The 18,369-nt window shown below is 39.2% G+C and overlaps 1 protein-coding gene across 1 annotated transcript in view; it reads right to left on the reverse strand.

The window, feature by feature from the left end:
- Positions 1–2,803: 2,803 nt before the first annotated feature.
- Positions 2,804–18,369, reverse strand: part of LOC106661491 (motor neuron and pancreas homeobox protein 1-like) — a 37,407-nt gene continuing 21,841 nt past the window's right edge. Inside the window, exons 2-3 of the mRNA XM_014384938.2 lie at positions 4,046–4,203; positions 2,804–3,966 (exon numbers count right to left, since the gene is read on the reverse strand). Coding sequence (XP_014240424.1) covers positions 3,784–3,966; positions 4,046–4,203 — 341 coding nt within the window. The 3' untranslated portion in view covers positions 2,804–3,783. The remainder of the gene's footprint in view (positions 3,967–4,045; positions 4,204–18,369) is intronic.

Below are 18,369 nucleotides of genomic sequence, written 5' to 3' on the forward strand. Positions count from 1 at the left end.
CACCGTAAACGACCAAAACTACAGCTTCATGACCCGCAGGTCTACAAAAACGACTTTTGGTCTATTTATTATCGTTACGTGGTCTAACAGACACGTTTAAGCGTTTCGTTATATTCAGAGGTGGGTTTGTGAAGTGCTTATATCCCTATTAGGCCATGACCCGTGTTATACCTAACAATCCTTAAATCCTAAACCGATTTATTCACAAGGTGAGAAAGAAATAATTTTATCGGCGGATGTGAAAAAAGATTAAATTTTGTTTAAATTTCTTCTTGACGTCTGAGGAACGCCATCAGTTGGCTAGGTGGACTCTGTCAGACTAACACAGCGAGAATAGGTAGGACCGGAAACCACCAAAACTACAGGTTCATCACAAAAACGACGTTCGTAGTGTTGATCTGGCGGACCCGTTTAGGAGTTCGTCATCTTCAGAGTTAAGGGTCGTTTTGGTCCCCCACACCTGACGCACGATAACCCGTTCAATAGACAACAACCCTGGTCAGATGCGTTTCGCCATCTTCCGTGGTTAGTTGTGACCTCACCCTGCTTATACACCTGACGCACCATAACCAATTCGATAGACAACAACTCTGGTCAGATGCGTTTCGCCATCTTCCGGGGTTATTTGTGACTCTGCTAATATCCTAACCCTAATTTATTCACAAAGTGACTCCTTAGTCATTTTTCGAGTCGATGTGAAATGGCTTAAATTTTGTGAGATATACTCTTGACATCTGACATTCTGATACAGGGAGAATAGGTAAGAATGACCGGAAACGTGGTAATCAAAAACGTTTGGTGCATTTATTAATAGTAGATGATGGGGTTTGGTCTGCGAGTTGGCGAACTCATGTTGAACCGGCACACGGGCACTACTGGTTCTGTCTTCACTCGCAGGTTTTTTGTTTGAGTTATTCAAACGCGTTTCGGCATTACGCCATCTTCAGTGAAAAACTGTCTGTCATTCAGTCTGAGTGGGGTTTATATATTGTTGCGTCCGTCGCTTGTCGCTGGAGGCGTTGCGTTAGGCGGTTATTTTCATTGTCAGTTATTATTTGTGCGTTGTCGGTTTTTTGTTTTTTCCTGGTGTTGGTTGCGAGGTTTTGTTCTTCTGAACGTTTTCGTTTTTTGTTATGGAGTGTTTTTAGTGGTGTGAAGGTGGTGTGTGATTGTGAGTTTGTTTGTGCGTTTATAAGTTTTCCGTCTTTAAGTGTTATTTGTTTGTATATCTCGAGGTTCTCCAGTATGTTTAGTTTTCGTCCTTTTTGTGCGTTGTGTATTAATGTCATGCTTGTTTCTATTGTGTTTGGTTCGTGGTTGTAGTGTATTAAGTGTGTGGCGTAATTTGATTTTCCGTCATTGTCTCTGAAGGATCTAAGATGTTCTTTGAATCGATCTCTTAGTTTCCTTCCAGTCTGTCCGATGTAAGTGTATCCGCATTGACATGTGATGCTATAAACACCGTTGTTGTCGAGCGGGTTAGTTGTGTCTATGTTTCTTTTTAGTAGTTTACCTGTGTTATTGTTGGTCCTTAGTGCTGTTTTCAGTCCGAGTTTGTTGAACAGATTTGTTAGTTTGTAGGTTTCTTTTCTTGTGTATGTGAATGTTGTCCATTTGTTGTTGATTTGTGTTTCGTTGTTTTGTTTTGTTTTTTAGGAGTTTCTGTATGGTGTTTGTTTTGTAGCCGTTTTTTATTGCAATGTTAGTTATTGTTTGCAGTTCTTTGTTGTAGTTTTCGGTGTTGAGTGGGATTGTTTTTAGCCTGTGTATCATGTGTCGCAGTGCTGAAAGTTTGTGTTGGTGTGGGTGGTTGGATTGTGCATTTATTATGTTGTCTGTAGCAGTGGGTTTTCTGTATATTTTGAAGTCGATTTTGTTATTGGTTCTGGTGAGTGTTAAGTCCAAGAAGTTGATGCTGTTGTTGTTTTCGGTTTCTATAGTGAACGTAATGTTTTTGTGTATTGTGTTGAGGTCTCTGAGTGTGTTTTCAGGGGAAGAGTTGTTTGTGATGGCTAGTATGTCGTCGACGTATCTAAATAGATGGAGTATTCCGTTTTTTGCCATTATTTCTGGGAAGTGATTTTCTTCGAGGTTTTGGAGAAATACTTTTCCCATCCCTAGACCGTCTTTTGGGGTGTATATGTCATTTATTAATGTTGTGTTGATCTGACACAGACGCGTTTTGACGTTTCGCCATTTTCAGAGATGGATATGTATCGTCCCTTGGCCTGCTTACACCCTGATGCACCATAACCCGTTGAAGAATTACCCGGTTCGCATTTAGATGTGGAAAATCCATGTTTTCGCCTGATGAATGTGAGGAAAGAAGACAAGTGCCAAGTGGTGTATCTAAGAACGACAAATTTCCTTGCACTCCTTCAAATTGACGTTAATAGCTGCAGTTTTCGAAAATGTTTGTACAATCGGGCCCATAACCTTCATAAATTTCATCTTGAATGTGGCCACTGAACATTCAAACTTCTGGTACCATCAATACGACTATAGCTACTAGCACTACCGCTGTGGCTTTCAGCTTAATCCGTCAAGATATAAACAGGGTGAAGCTCAAAATGTTTTTCCTTTCCTTCAAAGCCCATTTTTAAGACTAACCCGATTTATAACACGCAGACATAAATTTTAGAAGGCTATTTGACGAAATACGCCTGACATAATTAAACAGCGGGAACATGCGGACCAGAATAAAGATAAAACCACGAAATAATACCGTGCCGTTTGAGAATGGGCAATAATACATAAGAAAACCCACCATTTTAATCACTATAATATAATAATATAATTACATATTTTTTTACAATGATTTTGCCGTTTCGAACGTATACATTTATTTTTTTGTTAATTGAACGACAATACTGATTTCTTATATATACAAGTCGTCTTATGTTTTCTCTTTTGTACAATTGTTTACTTTACAAATTACAATAACAAATTTCAATAACGGACCTAAAGGAATGCCTATTTTTATATACACAATGATAAGGAAAAAAATTATATATTATTGTAATATGGAGATCATTACCACTTAACACTGTTTAATCCCTCGAATGAATCGAAAAGGGGATCGTACACGAGTAATTAAAAAAAAAAAAAAAAAAAACGAGCTTTCTGATTGTTTCATTACAGGATGGAAATTTTATCTCTTGGCCTTTGGTGTATGAACAAAAATTACTGATTATAAACCATAAATCAGAATTGTAGTAGTAACTGTATGAAGTCACTGCGGGTTTTTTTCTGTGTTGTAACACCAATATCATCATAATTAGGTAAATTAAAAGAAGAATAATGCAAAACACATATGATGATGAGCAATATCAAAGTGCAATAAAATGTTCTCAAGGAGTGAATAAGAAATTTCAATTATCCGAGTGATCAATGTTAAAATGACGAATAAGAACAGAAAAATTATGAGAAAAAAAGAATAGTTTCTGTAGAACTAACACGTCAAAAGGTGGTAACAATAAAAGGAAAAATTAACAAGAAAGAGTTAAAGATGGAGTCTCCAAAAAACATCATCAGAATAAAAATTGAGCAGAAAACCAAAATCAAAGATGAATAGTCAAATGAAATTTGATTTAAAAAAAAGCACGTTTGGTACTCTTATCGGATATCTTTGCTGGGTGTCCATCGGTCGACCCCCCTCCCCAGTCTGGAAATTCCAGTCTCAGAACTCCTAATTAAAACCGAAAAAGACGATTGTCTGGGCGCCTTTACTGGAAATCAAAAGTGAATTTCTTCCAAATTTGTCTTCACAGGTCCACCGGAGTATCAAGCGACGTACGGCCTGTATAAGTGGGTGTCCTCAGTCGTCGGTTGTAGCATGCCCGAAGGCGACCTCTCCTCCCGCGTCGGTTTCTCCTGCTGATGTTCTTCCTTGGGGCTTTTTGCCTCCGCCTGGGCTTTCTTGCTCCTTTTCCATTTCATTCTCCTGTTTTGGAACCATATTTTGACCTAGAATCAAATCAGACGGACGTGGCGATTAAACCCGTTGTAAAATCGGTCAGGAATCCGGTAACTAATGGCTGGTTACCTGTGTTTCGGTGAGCATGAGGGAGGTGGCCACTTCGAATCTCTTCGGCCTGGAGAGATATTTGTTTTGCCTAAACTGTTTTTCTAATTCTAATAACTGCTGAGAGGTGAATGCCGTCCTGGGCCTTCTTGTTTTCCCCAAAAGGCTATGGTGTGCTTCTGTAACAAATTGGAGTACAATTTTAAATATAAACTAAAAAAATATCAATTCAAATATCAATCAATCACACAATTGATTCTAATCAATGAATAATAGTAAAAGACAAGACAAAAATAATAAGTTTATATACTATATTAATTACAAAATTACATTTTCTTTTTAAAATCAAGTCAAGCAACGTTGTTTCCATTCGTTCAAATCTGCCAAGTTGTTTTGATCTGCCCGATGCGCGCATTTAGCGGTGTGTGTTGGTCCATAGTTTATACCTCTGACATTGTCGAGTGTGCATTGTACGTAAGCTGACACCAAAATGATTTTATGAGCGGATATGAAAATACCTTGAGGAAACTCGGGCTGATAAACTTGGAAGTTGGTTCGTTTTCGACCCGGTCCGCCTATCCTCGCTGTTTTCATGGTTGGTTCCTACAATCGTCTCACTCTTCTTACCACTGAAGAAGGCCAAATGACAAAACGTGTCTGGCAAACCAATCCAGCAAGGATGGAAAGACGAATATCATTGAGGGATTTCTACTTAAATAAACACCTCTACACAACTCAACACCTGTTTTTGTAGTTTGTCTGTTTTCGATCATTTTGGTCCACCATTCTCGCTACTTTGTTCTTTCCGACACTTGGAAAATTTCGCCATCTTCAGTGGTGAGTTTGTGCCGGCGGCTCACCACCTTATACCCCACCCCTTATTTATTCACAATGTGACACCCAAATCATTTCCTGTGTATGAGCTGATGCGCAAATGACTTAAACTTTGTGAAATTTCCACTTGAGGACTGCAGGCTGTCATCACCACGTTTGGTGGACTGTGACCGACTAACACAGGGAGAATAGGCAGGACTAGAATGACCGGAAACGACCGTAATTATCGTTATGATATTCTGGCGGACGCGTTTTCGTACCTAGCCATATTCAATAATGGGATAGTGTTGGTTCTTCACCTTGTTTATATCCCTTTATAACCCGTCCAACAGACTGGCCTCGGACTATCCCTTACCGACCTCAAGTAAAAATCTCATCTCTTACAGCCCGAAAGGGTATAAACGAGTATTATTTTATAAAGAACGATAAACGGGACAGAAAGAAACTCACAATCCTCGAGCTAATTTGACCCTTTCAAACAATGGGGAGAAGAAGACTCACTTTATTTCCGACTCGTGTCCCTCCTATGGACAAAACTCTCTAATCCAAACAAAACAAACGTGCCCGTCCCCCGTATCTCTCTGTCGATAAATCTCTTCCTCGGATAAAAAAGTGGCAATACCTTTTAAAAAGGGCGAATTTGTCAAGAAGACATCGGATCTGACGAGAGACACGGAGCAATCCAAATAATTGTTGTACGTTTTAGCAATAAATATTAACGTATCGAGGAAGTCGATATTTATGATGTGATATTAGAAATCCCAACCATTTTTCACTGATTATATTTCAACGACTAGTGCTATGATTAATTAGTCCAACGAGGACTGACGGACCAAGGTAATTCAAGAAGTGTTAGCATTTGAACTAAATATAGATATTTATCTAGAAATCGTGAGATGCGGTCTGGTGTGATGTAGGGATGGTTTCAAACAGCTAATATGGAGGTGCTGAGACAAACAATAAGTACGCCTGCTGGGCTAAAGACGTCTCAACAGTTTTGGAAGCGTATAATGAAGAGAAAAGGTTGGAAACCTAAATAGACAAAAGAGCAAAGACGATACGAGTCATTTTCCTCCTCCACTTAAATCCCAAGCGAGCCGCCTCCGCGAGGCCCATCCCGGACGCAGGTTGTACTGTGACGAAGAGCTCGTTAAGTGGAGTAGAGATGCGACCGTCTGTGAAATAGAATAGAATAAAGAGAGAGGAAAGAATAAAGCATAGCTTCCGTCTATAAACGAAAAAGCTATTAGCAGCGCAAGCCAAGAAGCTGCAAGGAGCCAGATATGGCTTAGGAGCGGCACTGAAGGCACAGACGGTGTGATGTAGGTTTCAGAAAAAAATTTTCTTCTTCGCAAGAATGGCACAATTACACAGAAGACAAACTCTGAGTCCTGAAGATGATCGATAAACGGGACGAACGTCAATAAAGGTCGAAACATTGGCACGACAAAGAAAATGTTTTTCTGAAACCTACATCACACCAGACCGTATCTCACGATTTCTAAATAAATATCGATTATCGGTCACTTATAACCACACACACTAAATATAGAAATGGAATTTTTTAAATAACCAGTACTAAAGTGGAAAAATAGTGATGTACTACACGTTTGTTTAAAAAGTACCGATAAGAAAAAGCATTGGAAGATTTTAAAGCACTAGAAAACCATTTTCTCTTGAGAACTGCTGATGAGCCTGTATTTTCGTCTGCCTAGTCTCGCTTTGTTGGTCAGACGCGTTTCGGCATTCCATCGTCTTCAGTGGTGTATTCTTGTTTGTACCTCGCCCTCCTTAAAACCCTGATTCACCACTCAAACATGTATGAGAACTCCAAACAGGGAGGATAGGCAGAACAGATTGATCAGAAACGACGGAAACGAGAAAAGAAGACTGTTAGGAAATGGTCAAACTTGTCATTTATCATTTCGCCATTCTTGTTACTGTCTTTCCTTGCTTATTTCCCTGACCCACCAATGAAGGTGGCGACATGAATTAACGTGGTTTCCTATCCTTGCTTTGTCAGTTTGTCAGACGCGTAATTTGTTTGTGTTGTTGCCTCACCCTGTTTGTATCATCAGCGTAGAAGGGTTGAGGAACAAACGCAAACCCACTACTGAAGATGGCTAAATGCCGAATCAATCTGACAAATTAAAAAAGCGAGGGTAGGTGGACCTGAATGATAAGAAACAACCAAACTGCACATACGCATTTCTAGTTTACTCATCCCGGTCCTTATATTCTAGGTATAATTAGTTCTGTGAGACATGTTTCGGCGTTTCGTCTCTTCAGCGATTGTTTCTTGTTACTGTCTCAACCTCCTTATTTCCCTAATCCATAAGTGAAATGGCTAAATATAGAAATGTATCTGACAGGCTAATAATAGCGAGGACAGATGAACTTGAATGATGAAAAACGATCAAATTACACATATGACGATGAAGCTTGATCCCAGTCCCGATCCTCGCATTTTTTTGTGATAGATGCTTTTCAGTGGTTGTCTGAGTATAAGAGTGATGCCAGAAAACAGGTATTGAGATTCCGGGAGACCAAAACAACCAAGGTAGATAGGCCAACAGGCAGACGTCAAGAAAAATATGACAGTATAAAAGTATTTCTGATGTACATATTGCTACTTATACATGGTAAACTTTTCTTTTATGCGGTTACAGTGGAATTTCGCGGGCAGTTGTCATCATAATATATAAGTTAGCGCAGGATCAGAAGATGAGGGGATTGGATTGGTATTCATTAGTCCCTTATTTACAGCACCCTCGCATACTACGGGTTTCTTTCTTCAGCCGCCCCACCCACTCCTAATTGTCCTAATCCTATATTGAATTATGCCCGGGTGGTGTATGCAAACATGACCCTCTGGATGCTGGGAAGCTATAATCACATTAGGGAGCGTTTCAATGGATTTGTCCGAGGTTCAAATGTTTGTACCACATGTCACTTCGCATCTCTCCCCCTTTTATTATCGGAGTGGTACAACGTTTTGCTCCTTCTCGTACCATCGGGCTAGTCGGTGTAAATAAGTGGCAAATGTCGATGAAATGACTAAAACTTGAATTTTATTTAACTTGATTATAACAATCAGTGAGACTTCTGATTCTTTTTTGGGTTGTCCATGAATTGTCCGGGTTACAGTTGGCGCCGAGAGATCGAAAGTAGCTTTTCGGCTGGCGCGTGCCGAGGTGAGTGCACCGATCCAAACAGAATTAATCAAAACAAAACCTAGAGCGAAGCTTCCCAAAATCCCTTCTTTTGAAATATTTCCTTTGTTTTTCATGAAAAATTCATGGGGAGAGGCCATAACGAATTCATTGGGAGGCTTAGTTAGTTGAAGGTGTTTGCGAATTAAGAGGGAGGGTGGAAAAAAAATTGTAGTGGGTGAGGGTCGAATGAGAAACGGTTCGTAACCATCGGGGATCATCCTCCTAATTGCTTTCCTCCCATCTGCCACCCAGGGGACCGTTTAATTGTCATCGACTTTAAACGGGTTCCTCTCTTCCATCCGCCCCCTCCTGGGCTCGGCTATCCGCCCCTTCTCGACGTTCAATAATTCTCACTTCCTTCTCGGCCAAACAAACTCACAACTGCTTGATTTTATTCGGACCCCCGCCGCAACACAATACGTCTCATTATGCCGTTTATAACAGGATCCAATATGTTGTCTCTTTTCACCTCAATTGCCCCATTTACTTTTTGTCTATTTCAAAGGGCCGACACAAACACTGTATCCGACTACCCCTAAACCCTTTTATATGAAAATACTATTTTAAACAATCCTTAAGCTTAACACTTTGCATGCACAAAGTGTCCCACCGTAAATGGACTATTAACCTGGCATTTGAGAAAACGTCAACAAAGCATAACGTAACATAGGCGTACATAATGATGATCCCATTTACAGATTATATAATTAGTAGGAAGAATCAGCCACTCATAACATCCTCGAATGCGAACGGCTCGATGGAGACATAACCTAGCATATAGAAAAAACCTAGGGAATGAAATTGTAGCAGCAACAGTCCTAGAAAGGCATACTAATGATGAAACAACCCTCACCAAGACTGGCAAACTCACTGCTACAAAAGGAGAGGGCTAGACTCAGGAGAGGGATAGGACTATTAACCTGGCATCTGAGAAAACATCTACAAACATGGGCATACCCGATGATCCCATCTGCAGTTTATCTAATGAAGAGGAGGAAATAGCCACCCATATCATCTTCCAATGCGATTCAACGGCTCAATGGAGATTTAACGTAACATATAGAAAAAAATCTAGGGAATGAAATTGTAGCAGCAACAGTCAATGACCTAATACTTTTGAGAAGAAGGATTGAGTCGATTGCACTGAACTAAACTAGGAAGGTACAATAAGCCGGAAAGCTGCAGTGCCTGGGTGTGCTCTCCCCGAGCAAACCCCGCTTCGTTGTATCCTACCGCTGTACCAACACCACCCACCGTAAATGACCATTACGGCTGTTAATCAAATCATTAAGCTGCTAGAAATTCAACCGTCATTGAGTCTAATTAACCGTACATATAAATAAAGCACCCCGAAAGAAGCACCAACCACTAAAATAAAAGGGAGGGCAGATACATAGTCCATTCTCCTACTCTCATGAAAGCTTAGCCGGTAACAAACCAACGCCTGCGCAAATTTTCATACAACGAAACTCAAAGCGACCCTATCAAGACGTTCAAAACAGAATAATATTAAAATAATATAATAATAATTTCTAAGAACTGACTTTCTACCTTGTATCAAACCATAGATGAAACTGATAAGCATAGGTGTCCCGCAAGTAATTGTAGTTCATGATTTAGAGTAACAAACACATATATCTAAAACGAAATCAATCGAATGAGAAACTGCTGTTAAAGAAAACACTACAAAGCTTACAACAATGTGAAACTAAACGTGTAGCTCGGTCGTTTCCTATCATTCTAGTCTACTCTACCCCGCCGTTTTGGTATATTAGAAGCGTTTTGCCATCTTTAGGCCAGGGAGTATATGCGGGGTGAGGCACCAATCAACACAAACTAACAAAAATATGAAACTTTAATTAGTAATAAAAGTGTAGCTTATAGAAATGATGAATGGTGGAGTGAGTGCGGTGTTCAATCCTTTTTAAAAAGATAGATCTTACTCACAGTTAGTTGAGTTGATACTCTTACTGTGAGAAGGTACTATTTTTTTAAAAAGGAAAGTGTAGCTTGGTTGTTTCGAGTAATATTCTGGTATGCCCTTCCTCGCGTTTTTGGTTCGTCAGATGGTTTCAGCAAGTCGCCATCTCCACTTACGGACAAGCCTGTCATATATTTAGTATTTTATACCGTTTTATAAGCCTAACCTGGCACAATAAAATAAACTGCCTCTTTGAGACGACCCACCACTAGCAACTCAGGAGAATTAGGTGCATGTTCCCATGGGGGGTCGCAATGTCTTAAACAATGAGGATCTTTAACGTGCGCTAATGGCACATAGGCCACATCACACGTTTAGTATCTCCAGTTTGGATCCACTCACCTCCGCTCATGGTAGATAGTGTGTCGGTTTGGTGTAGAAGCCACCAAATCCATAGGCTAATCAGACATGCTGACTTATCCCGCTTGTCCCTTCCTAACGCGAAGGTCAACATTGTGAATTTAACCTTGTGCCGCGCGTGAAGGGAACCCGAAAGGGCTTAAATGCATCAACGGGTCTCCCAACGCGCTCCCTAGTTAGAGACGTCAACTCTATCTCCCTGAGTGTAGGGGCCCCGCTAGCGTCAAAACTACTGGATACTCTTTCGTTTAAAGTAGAATTTCTAACCACCTCCTAGAGGAGACTGCCTTCCGTAAAGGAAGCCCATGCGGGCATACCGAAAACCTCGTCAGTAAGTACCCGCCAGGGCTCTCACCAACAGCCAAGGACGAATCCATTTCTACATAGCCCGCTACTGGGCTTGGATCTGAAGACACTGTGCTATCCCGTCGTACAGCTGGTTATGCACGTCTATGCCGACAGGATCTGGTACTCTAACCCACGTGTGAGAATTAGGTGCAACGAGCGTCTAGAAAAGAACACCAATTGGAATGCTGTTATGTTTATTGATGAGTCGCGTTTTTGTCAGTATAGTGATATCTACCGAGAACAGGATGCGTACAAGCCCCTCTCTTCAGTGCAGTTTGGAGTTGGCCAATGGTCGGGGCTGGGATTTATACTGGATCCCATAATGTTGAAGGCAACCTCACCGAAGTCCGTTATGTCCAAGAAATTATGGAAGAATACATCCCTCAAACCAGGGATCTCATTGGCAGGGATTTTCGATTTCTGGTTGGCCATACCTCATAGAGGCAGAGTTGTTCATCACTATGTAGAAAACCTGGGAATTTCCCATCTGCCCCTTCTCCCATTGTCTCCAGACCTCAATATCATTGAGCACATGTTGGTTACTTTACAGAGAAAGCTTTTCGATCACCCTCCGCATCCAGTTGTCTTGCAACAACTGAGGGCAGCGTTGCACCATCGATGGAGTGAAATTCCTTATTAAATTAGTGACAACCTTATTAATAGTATGCCTAACAGGTGCACAGAGATTTTAGCTAATAGAGAACATTATACAGGGTATTAATTGTTTAAAAAAATACTGTGTCCAATAAACCAAATTATAGAATTAAAACCTTTTATTTTGTTATTTTTCAAAAACCCTTAATTAAAATTTCCTTCAATAAAAACATAATAATTTCTAATAAATGTTAATGCAATTTATAATAAAAATGCTAGGGAAAGTAAATAATACAAAATTGGCGATTTCCCTATACAATTTTGAGCAGTTTAGACACACCTGAATTCAGCTCTGCTTGTCGGAACGCGCATGACAGATCGAAAACAGCAAGAATAGATGGACCGGATTGTTCGGAAACGATCCAACTACAGGTCCATCATCACGCAGACATCAAGAAGTAATCTCTCAATTTACTAACAAACTGTTATTATTAATTTATTATTAGTCATTATTTGGAAATCAGCCTGCACATTGTATTCGCTAATTATAAACAGGATCCGTCAAATTAATTATATACATTTGATGAGCCAATTAGGGGGCTAAGTGGGTGCAAACAGTTTTCTTTCATAATCAACAGAGCCATAAACAGCCCAGAAAATTAAGGCTGTGGGCCCAACAATTTGTCACAAGGGGAGAACCGGCTGCTAAAATGGATTGTTATTTATATGGGCGCCCCTCCTTTTGCCGACAATCCCCATTAACCATAATTGCCTTCTTTTCAATTCCGGCCGGCGGTGGATTCAGAATCGATCCATTCTTTTTTTTTACAATCCGAACGGATCGTGCTTATTTAATACGATATTTATGTTAAAGGTTGTACTTTGCTTATTTTTTAGATTGCACGCACACTTATAAAAAAGAGGATGAATAAAATCATCAGCACGTGGAAAATAATGGTAACATCACTGCAGTTGAATTTAAACTTTTTTTTTAATTCTACAAAGCTATATTATTGTAAGATTTCTTTTGGATGCCTGTTGAAAGATGAACTTGTCGTTTGGTCATTTCCGAACGTTCTTATTCGCCTACCCTCGCTGTTTTGATCATTTGGGCTTTTCACCTTCTCAGTGGTGGGATCCTGATGGTACAAAATCCTTTTATATTCTTGACCCAATACTGAAACTCTCTGAGACTAAAACAGCGAGGATAGGATGAACAGATTGTCGTTCAAGTGCAGTGGTTCCTGGTTTGGAGTTTGGTGGGGTATAAGCAGGGTGAGATCACAACAGAAGCACACCACTGAATATGAAGAACAAAACTGCAAGTAAAGTCAGTCCAGACTGTTAGGAAACGGCCAGCATGTCCTATTCTCGAGCAATATCTCATCACTTTTAGTTTTGGATTTTTGTCCGATACGAAATGCCAAAATGCAGTTTCTTAAAAACCAACACTGTTTTATTATTTATTTCATTGATATATGTATTTCACCCAAAATTATCATGTAGAAATCGTGAGATGCGGTGTGATGTAGGTTTAGAAAAACATTTTCTTTGTCGTGCCAAAGTTTCGAACTTCATTGAAATCATCTTCAGAGCCTTGTTTTGTCTGCATTTCAACAAAGAGTTCTCTGACTGCCCTTATATGAACTCTGTGTAGCAAGCCAGAATCACTCACTTGGACTACTTTCAAAGATGGTTTATCGTTTATCAAAAAGTTTATCTGATTGATTGCAGATGCTAGTTTCTTTTAATTGATAGAGATCCTCCTTCAGCATCCTCTTTGCTTGTTGTCTATGTGTAATCGATATCTGTTCATAGAATCCCATGTTGTTCTTCCTTTCTCTCGTGTAGAAATGTGTAGTATTTAGTGACCGTTAATTAATGATTATTTACAGATCTTGAGATGCGGTCTGGTATGATGTAGGTATTGAAAAACATTTTATCGGGCTAACGTTTCGATGTATTGAGATCATCTTCAGGGCCTTGTTTTGTCTGCATTTCAACAATAAGTTCTCTGACTGCCCTTATATGAACTCTGTGTAGCAAGCCAGAATCACTCACTTGGACTACTTTCAAAGATGGTTTATCGTTCCCAGCATCTGGAAATTCACCGAAGTCATTATCATAAAAAAGAAAAGAAAGGGAAAACCGGGGAACGAGGAGAAATCGTATCCCTACTACCGACAGTCTCTAAGCTTTTCGAAAAATTATTATTAAAAAGAATAAAACCCATTTTAGACAAAAAGAAAATCATTCCTGACCACCAATTTGACTTCCGAACAAGATATTCAACAATTGACCAAATTCACCGAGTAACGGACGGAAAAATCTCTTGAAGAAAAAGAAAATTGTTTTGTTATCTTGCTATGTATCACAAGCTTTTGACAAGTTCTGACATGTAGGACATCAATAAACTAAAAGGGATGCTACCAAAGCAGTACGTTCTGACAATAGTTCCTACCTAACTAACAGACTGTTTAGAGTCAAACAAGATCAATATTCAAAATTATAAACAATAAATGCAGGAGTGCCACAAGGTAGCATATTAGGTCCACTTCTTTACTTGTTATACACCAGTGATTTTCCGAAATAGAAGGAGTAAAAATAGCAACGTTTGTAGATAGACACAGCGGTGATATCAGTAAGACCGACAATCATTCCACCAAAATCCTTCAAAATGCTTGTAATAAGATAAATGGGCAGAAAATTGAAAATCAAGCTCAATCATATAAACTTTACAAACAAAAAAGTGGACCATGCTGGTCGTAAAAAATGGTCGCTCACAATCGATGGAACTACTATACAGTAGTACAGCGATACAGCTAAATATCTGGGAATGACGTTAGGGGCCAAGCTGAGATGAAAAGTGCACGTGAAGAAAAAAAAGACAGAAATAGGTTTAAGTTATAGGCCATACAGGTTGGTAGGACGTGGCACCAACCTTACTATACAAAATAAAATATTATATAAACAAGTCCTAATGCCTATGTGGACATATGGTATTCAACTATGGGGTTGTACCAAACACAGCAATACGTAACATGGTTATTGCGCCTTGGTACGTAAGGAAAAAGGACTTCATGGGGATCTTAAGATACAAAGATTTGCCCACATACACCATTCTCGCCTCAGACAGTACGAAAATGTGGAAGCGTGGAAACCAAATTCCTACACAATCGAAACACCGTCAGAAGCTTAAAAAGAACAAATCCATATGAACTAGTGTAGTTAAAAATTAGTGAGTAGTGAAATATAAATCTTATTGTACGAATGGGTTTATAAGAATGAACATAGTTATTTATTCTATATATATATTATTGTAAAATTAATGGTTGGTCTAATAAGACCAGTTTAAAAAAAAACCTAAAATTAAAAACTAGAGTTCAAACAATAAAAAAAACTTTATCTCAACCAAGACCTTAGATAGAAAGATTAATTAATTGAAAGAAGTAACTTGGTCAACTGACCACTAAAACGTAAATGAATTAATATTTAATAAGTAAAAGAAGTATCACTTCACTAAACAGCTCCCCGTGGCCACTCATAAGTCGCTGAGAATCCAATCCTAATTACACGACATTTGAAAATGGCAAAAAGAGGGAAAATTCGAACGGTTGTACGTGGAGATGGAGAGTTGGTGTCCGAGAGGATTGAAGTCACGATAGCTCAAGTGGTCGAGTAGCGGCGTACAAAGGTCGTGGGTTCGAATCCCCCTCGTGACAGTGACTCTTTTTTCTCAACCAAGACCTTACATAGAAAGAATAATTAATTTAAAGAAGTAACTTGGTCAATTGACCACTAAAACGTAAACGAATAAAAAAAATACTATCTATCCTCAAACGACCAATATGCGGTAAAAAAACTTGTACCAATGAACCCAAAATCCACAATGTTTTACGGTGCGATAAAAATCCACATAGAAAACAAACCTATTAGACCAGTAGTGTCTCAGTAACAGCAATATTTTAACCTAAACACACTGTAGATGTAATATAAGAAATTCGTTGTTTAAATTCTTCAGTAAAATTTAATTACAAAATGATAAAAGGAGAATGTTTTATCCTAGCTTTTAACTGGAGTAAAACGTCTGTTGATCAGCCGGTTAAGACGTCTCTCCCAGACTCCGCAGGGCAAACACCCTCCACTAATTAAACTTCAGACGGGGGTTTAAACCACCCCAAGGTTTGTCCAAAGGAAGGTTAACCCGAAACCGAAATCCCTTGGACCGCGGGCCTATTTAGTTATTCAGGACTTAAACGATTCGGTTCCGTCCACCTATACGCCAAACTTGGACAATACGAGAATGGGACGGATCTCGAAACGACCAAGTTCGGGACGTTGAGAATTATTCAAGGGGTCGTGTAGCAGTTAACGTGTAGTAGGACGCGGATGGCCGAGAAACATGCTGTTCCCTTCGCTCTGGTAGTAAATCACCACCCCAACCGGATCGTTAATGGGCTGTAAAATTATTAAATTGATACGCAATTTCATTAAAGGATTGACAGATTGGAGTGTGGGGATCATTTGATAAATTAGCGATATTGTGACAGTGAATAGTGGATAAAATAGAAGGGTTCAAGTGAATACGAGGAAATCTCATCCAATTTACCGTCGCAATGAGTCAAAAGAAGCTACGTCGTTATCGTCTTCAACTGGTTAAAAACAAATTAAAAACATGCATGACCACAGAATGAACGATTTCAGCCAATCGAAAAATCAAATAAACGATTGACATACCTCGTATCGCACAGGTTAAAAGGTACAAATCATATAAAATCCCTCAATTGAACTGTACGTAGGGACTATATGTTAATTAATGAATATGTTAAATAATTTTGGGTATTGCCAGTTACCTTTATTTACAAAAGAGGTAGCTGCTTGATTAAATTTTCTGGAGGACGAGAGAGGGAGGTCCAAATAAACATATAATTTTGGTAATGCCACATTTTCATAGGTAGAACCATTTCATTTGAAGCTGTATGCATTCTGGCTGACATTTTGCCTATTGGCTTTTCACTTAAGAAGTCGTCGATCAAAATCAAATTTTGAAGGGACCTACTACACATGTTCCTACATGTGTAGTAGGTCCCTTCAAAATTACTATGAAATTGATTACTGCTTAGGAGTAGATAAATGGCCGCAACCGTCAATGTTCCCTGAAATAAATGAAAACCTTTAAACGTCCGATCGTGATATTCAGATTTACACAGGCGGAAGCAAAATGAACGGCCAAGTCGGTTGCGCATATTAATTTTCAAAGATTTAATCAGAATTCACGAGGAAAAACATAAAATGGAAAGTTGGTGCTCCAACAATCAAGCCGAACTTCGGGCTATTTTCAAAGTTTTAACGTGGCTAGAGGGATACAATCCAAACCCGATAAAAGAAGAGCCACATATAGGACAGATAGCCAATTATCCCTGGTCCCGATTCAGGACTGTCAAAACCACTCGCTTCTTGTTGAATAAATCAGGCAATTGGCTTTCCACCGAGAAAATACCGACGGTTGGTCTATAAGCATCAAGTGGATAAAAGCTCACTGCGGATTCACTGGAAACGAAGCAGCTAACATATTAGCCAAGGAGGCAGCCAACAGCAAGGACGAAATTAGATTTTATTATGTGCCGATTAGCTATATACAATCCAAGACGAGACAAGAAAGCAAGGATAGATGGGAAAAACAATGGTCGGCAACAACAAAAGGGCTTCACATCAGAAGGTTCTTCCCAACGATAACTGCCCGAGCAAACTCAATATTTAAGCACCATTATAAGTTGACTTATGTGACTGGGCACGGGAAAAACCGCCCATACCTTCATCGTTTCAAGATTATAGAGGACACAAAATGTCATTGCAGTAATCGAGAGGAACAGACATGGGATCATATACTGTTCTACTGTACTTTATTTGATAAGCCCAGATCAGAGTTTGAGTGGTACGTGATGAAAACGGGAGGCGCCTGGTCACCAATTTGGGATACGCTTACGAACGTTTACAGTGAACACTTTCTAAAGTTCCTCGACTCTATAGACTTTTATTTACTGAGATATACCTGTGAGGCTAAGTTAAGACAACATTAGAATAACATTATTAAATTCATTGCAATCTACACACGAGCTACAAAAAAAGTCTCCTTATTCGTCTTGGTTTTTAAAATGGCACAACTGTCGTTTTAACTACACTGCCGATCACCTAGTTTTTGCAGGAAAAAATGGCCATCTTTGAAAATGCGTATTTTCTCAGCCTTTTAATTCACAGTCTGCGCTAGGTCTAATTTTTTTAGTAAATTTTACGCTGAACAAGATGGTTTTTAAAATGTTTCCCTAGCTTCAGTCATTCGTCAGCAAATTCAAAAATTCGGAAACATGTTAATTTTTGCACTTTTTACGAAAAATGTGGAAAAAGGATCTTCGATGAGGTTACAACAGAACGACAATTCTTTAAGTTTTTACCGAGCTTTCGACGTTACATCATCATCATCAGGGCCTATTTATTATAGGAAAATATAACAGTTAGAACATATTGATTCTTTTTCGAGTTGTTCAACAGCAGTTCGATCCATCATCTCATCTTTAATTTTTAACGAAAACCTCAAATTTTTGAACCAGGAAACCGTCTTTGGAGCGGCGCCCTTGAGCAATCGATAGGAAATTTTAATAAGCTGTCGATTGGTCACCTTCCATTTTGCCAGATTTCTCAACCGTTTTCGTGTTATTCACGATTTTTGGGCAAAAACGTAAGGTTGAAAGATCTTCCTAATCTTAATTTCCCCAGAGGTCCCATCATTCGCATATATTTTCATCTTAGGTTAGAGTAAAGCTGTGGAAAAAAATCTTATAAATTGTGCACTGATACCAATATCGAACAACTTTTCAAACAGCTTGAGTGTAGTATAGAATGTTTAATTAGAGTTTGTGTTGTCAAGGAAGTTTATGCTGTTGTTTCAGTCTCTGTATTGAATGTTTTATGAGTTCATCGGTTTTTTTAGTTCTTTTATAACGTTGTTGATGCCT

This window comes from Cimex lectularius, unplaced genomic scaffold (assembly GCF_000648675.2).
Source record: "Cimex lectularius strain Harlan isolate CLEC.00 unplaced genomic scaffold, Clec_2.1 scaffold20, whole genome shotgun sequence".
Taxonomy (NCBI): domain Eukaryota; kingdom Metazoa; phylum Arthropoda; class Insecta; order Hemiptera; family Cimicidae; genus Cimex; species Cimex lectularius.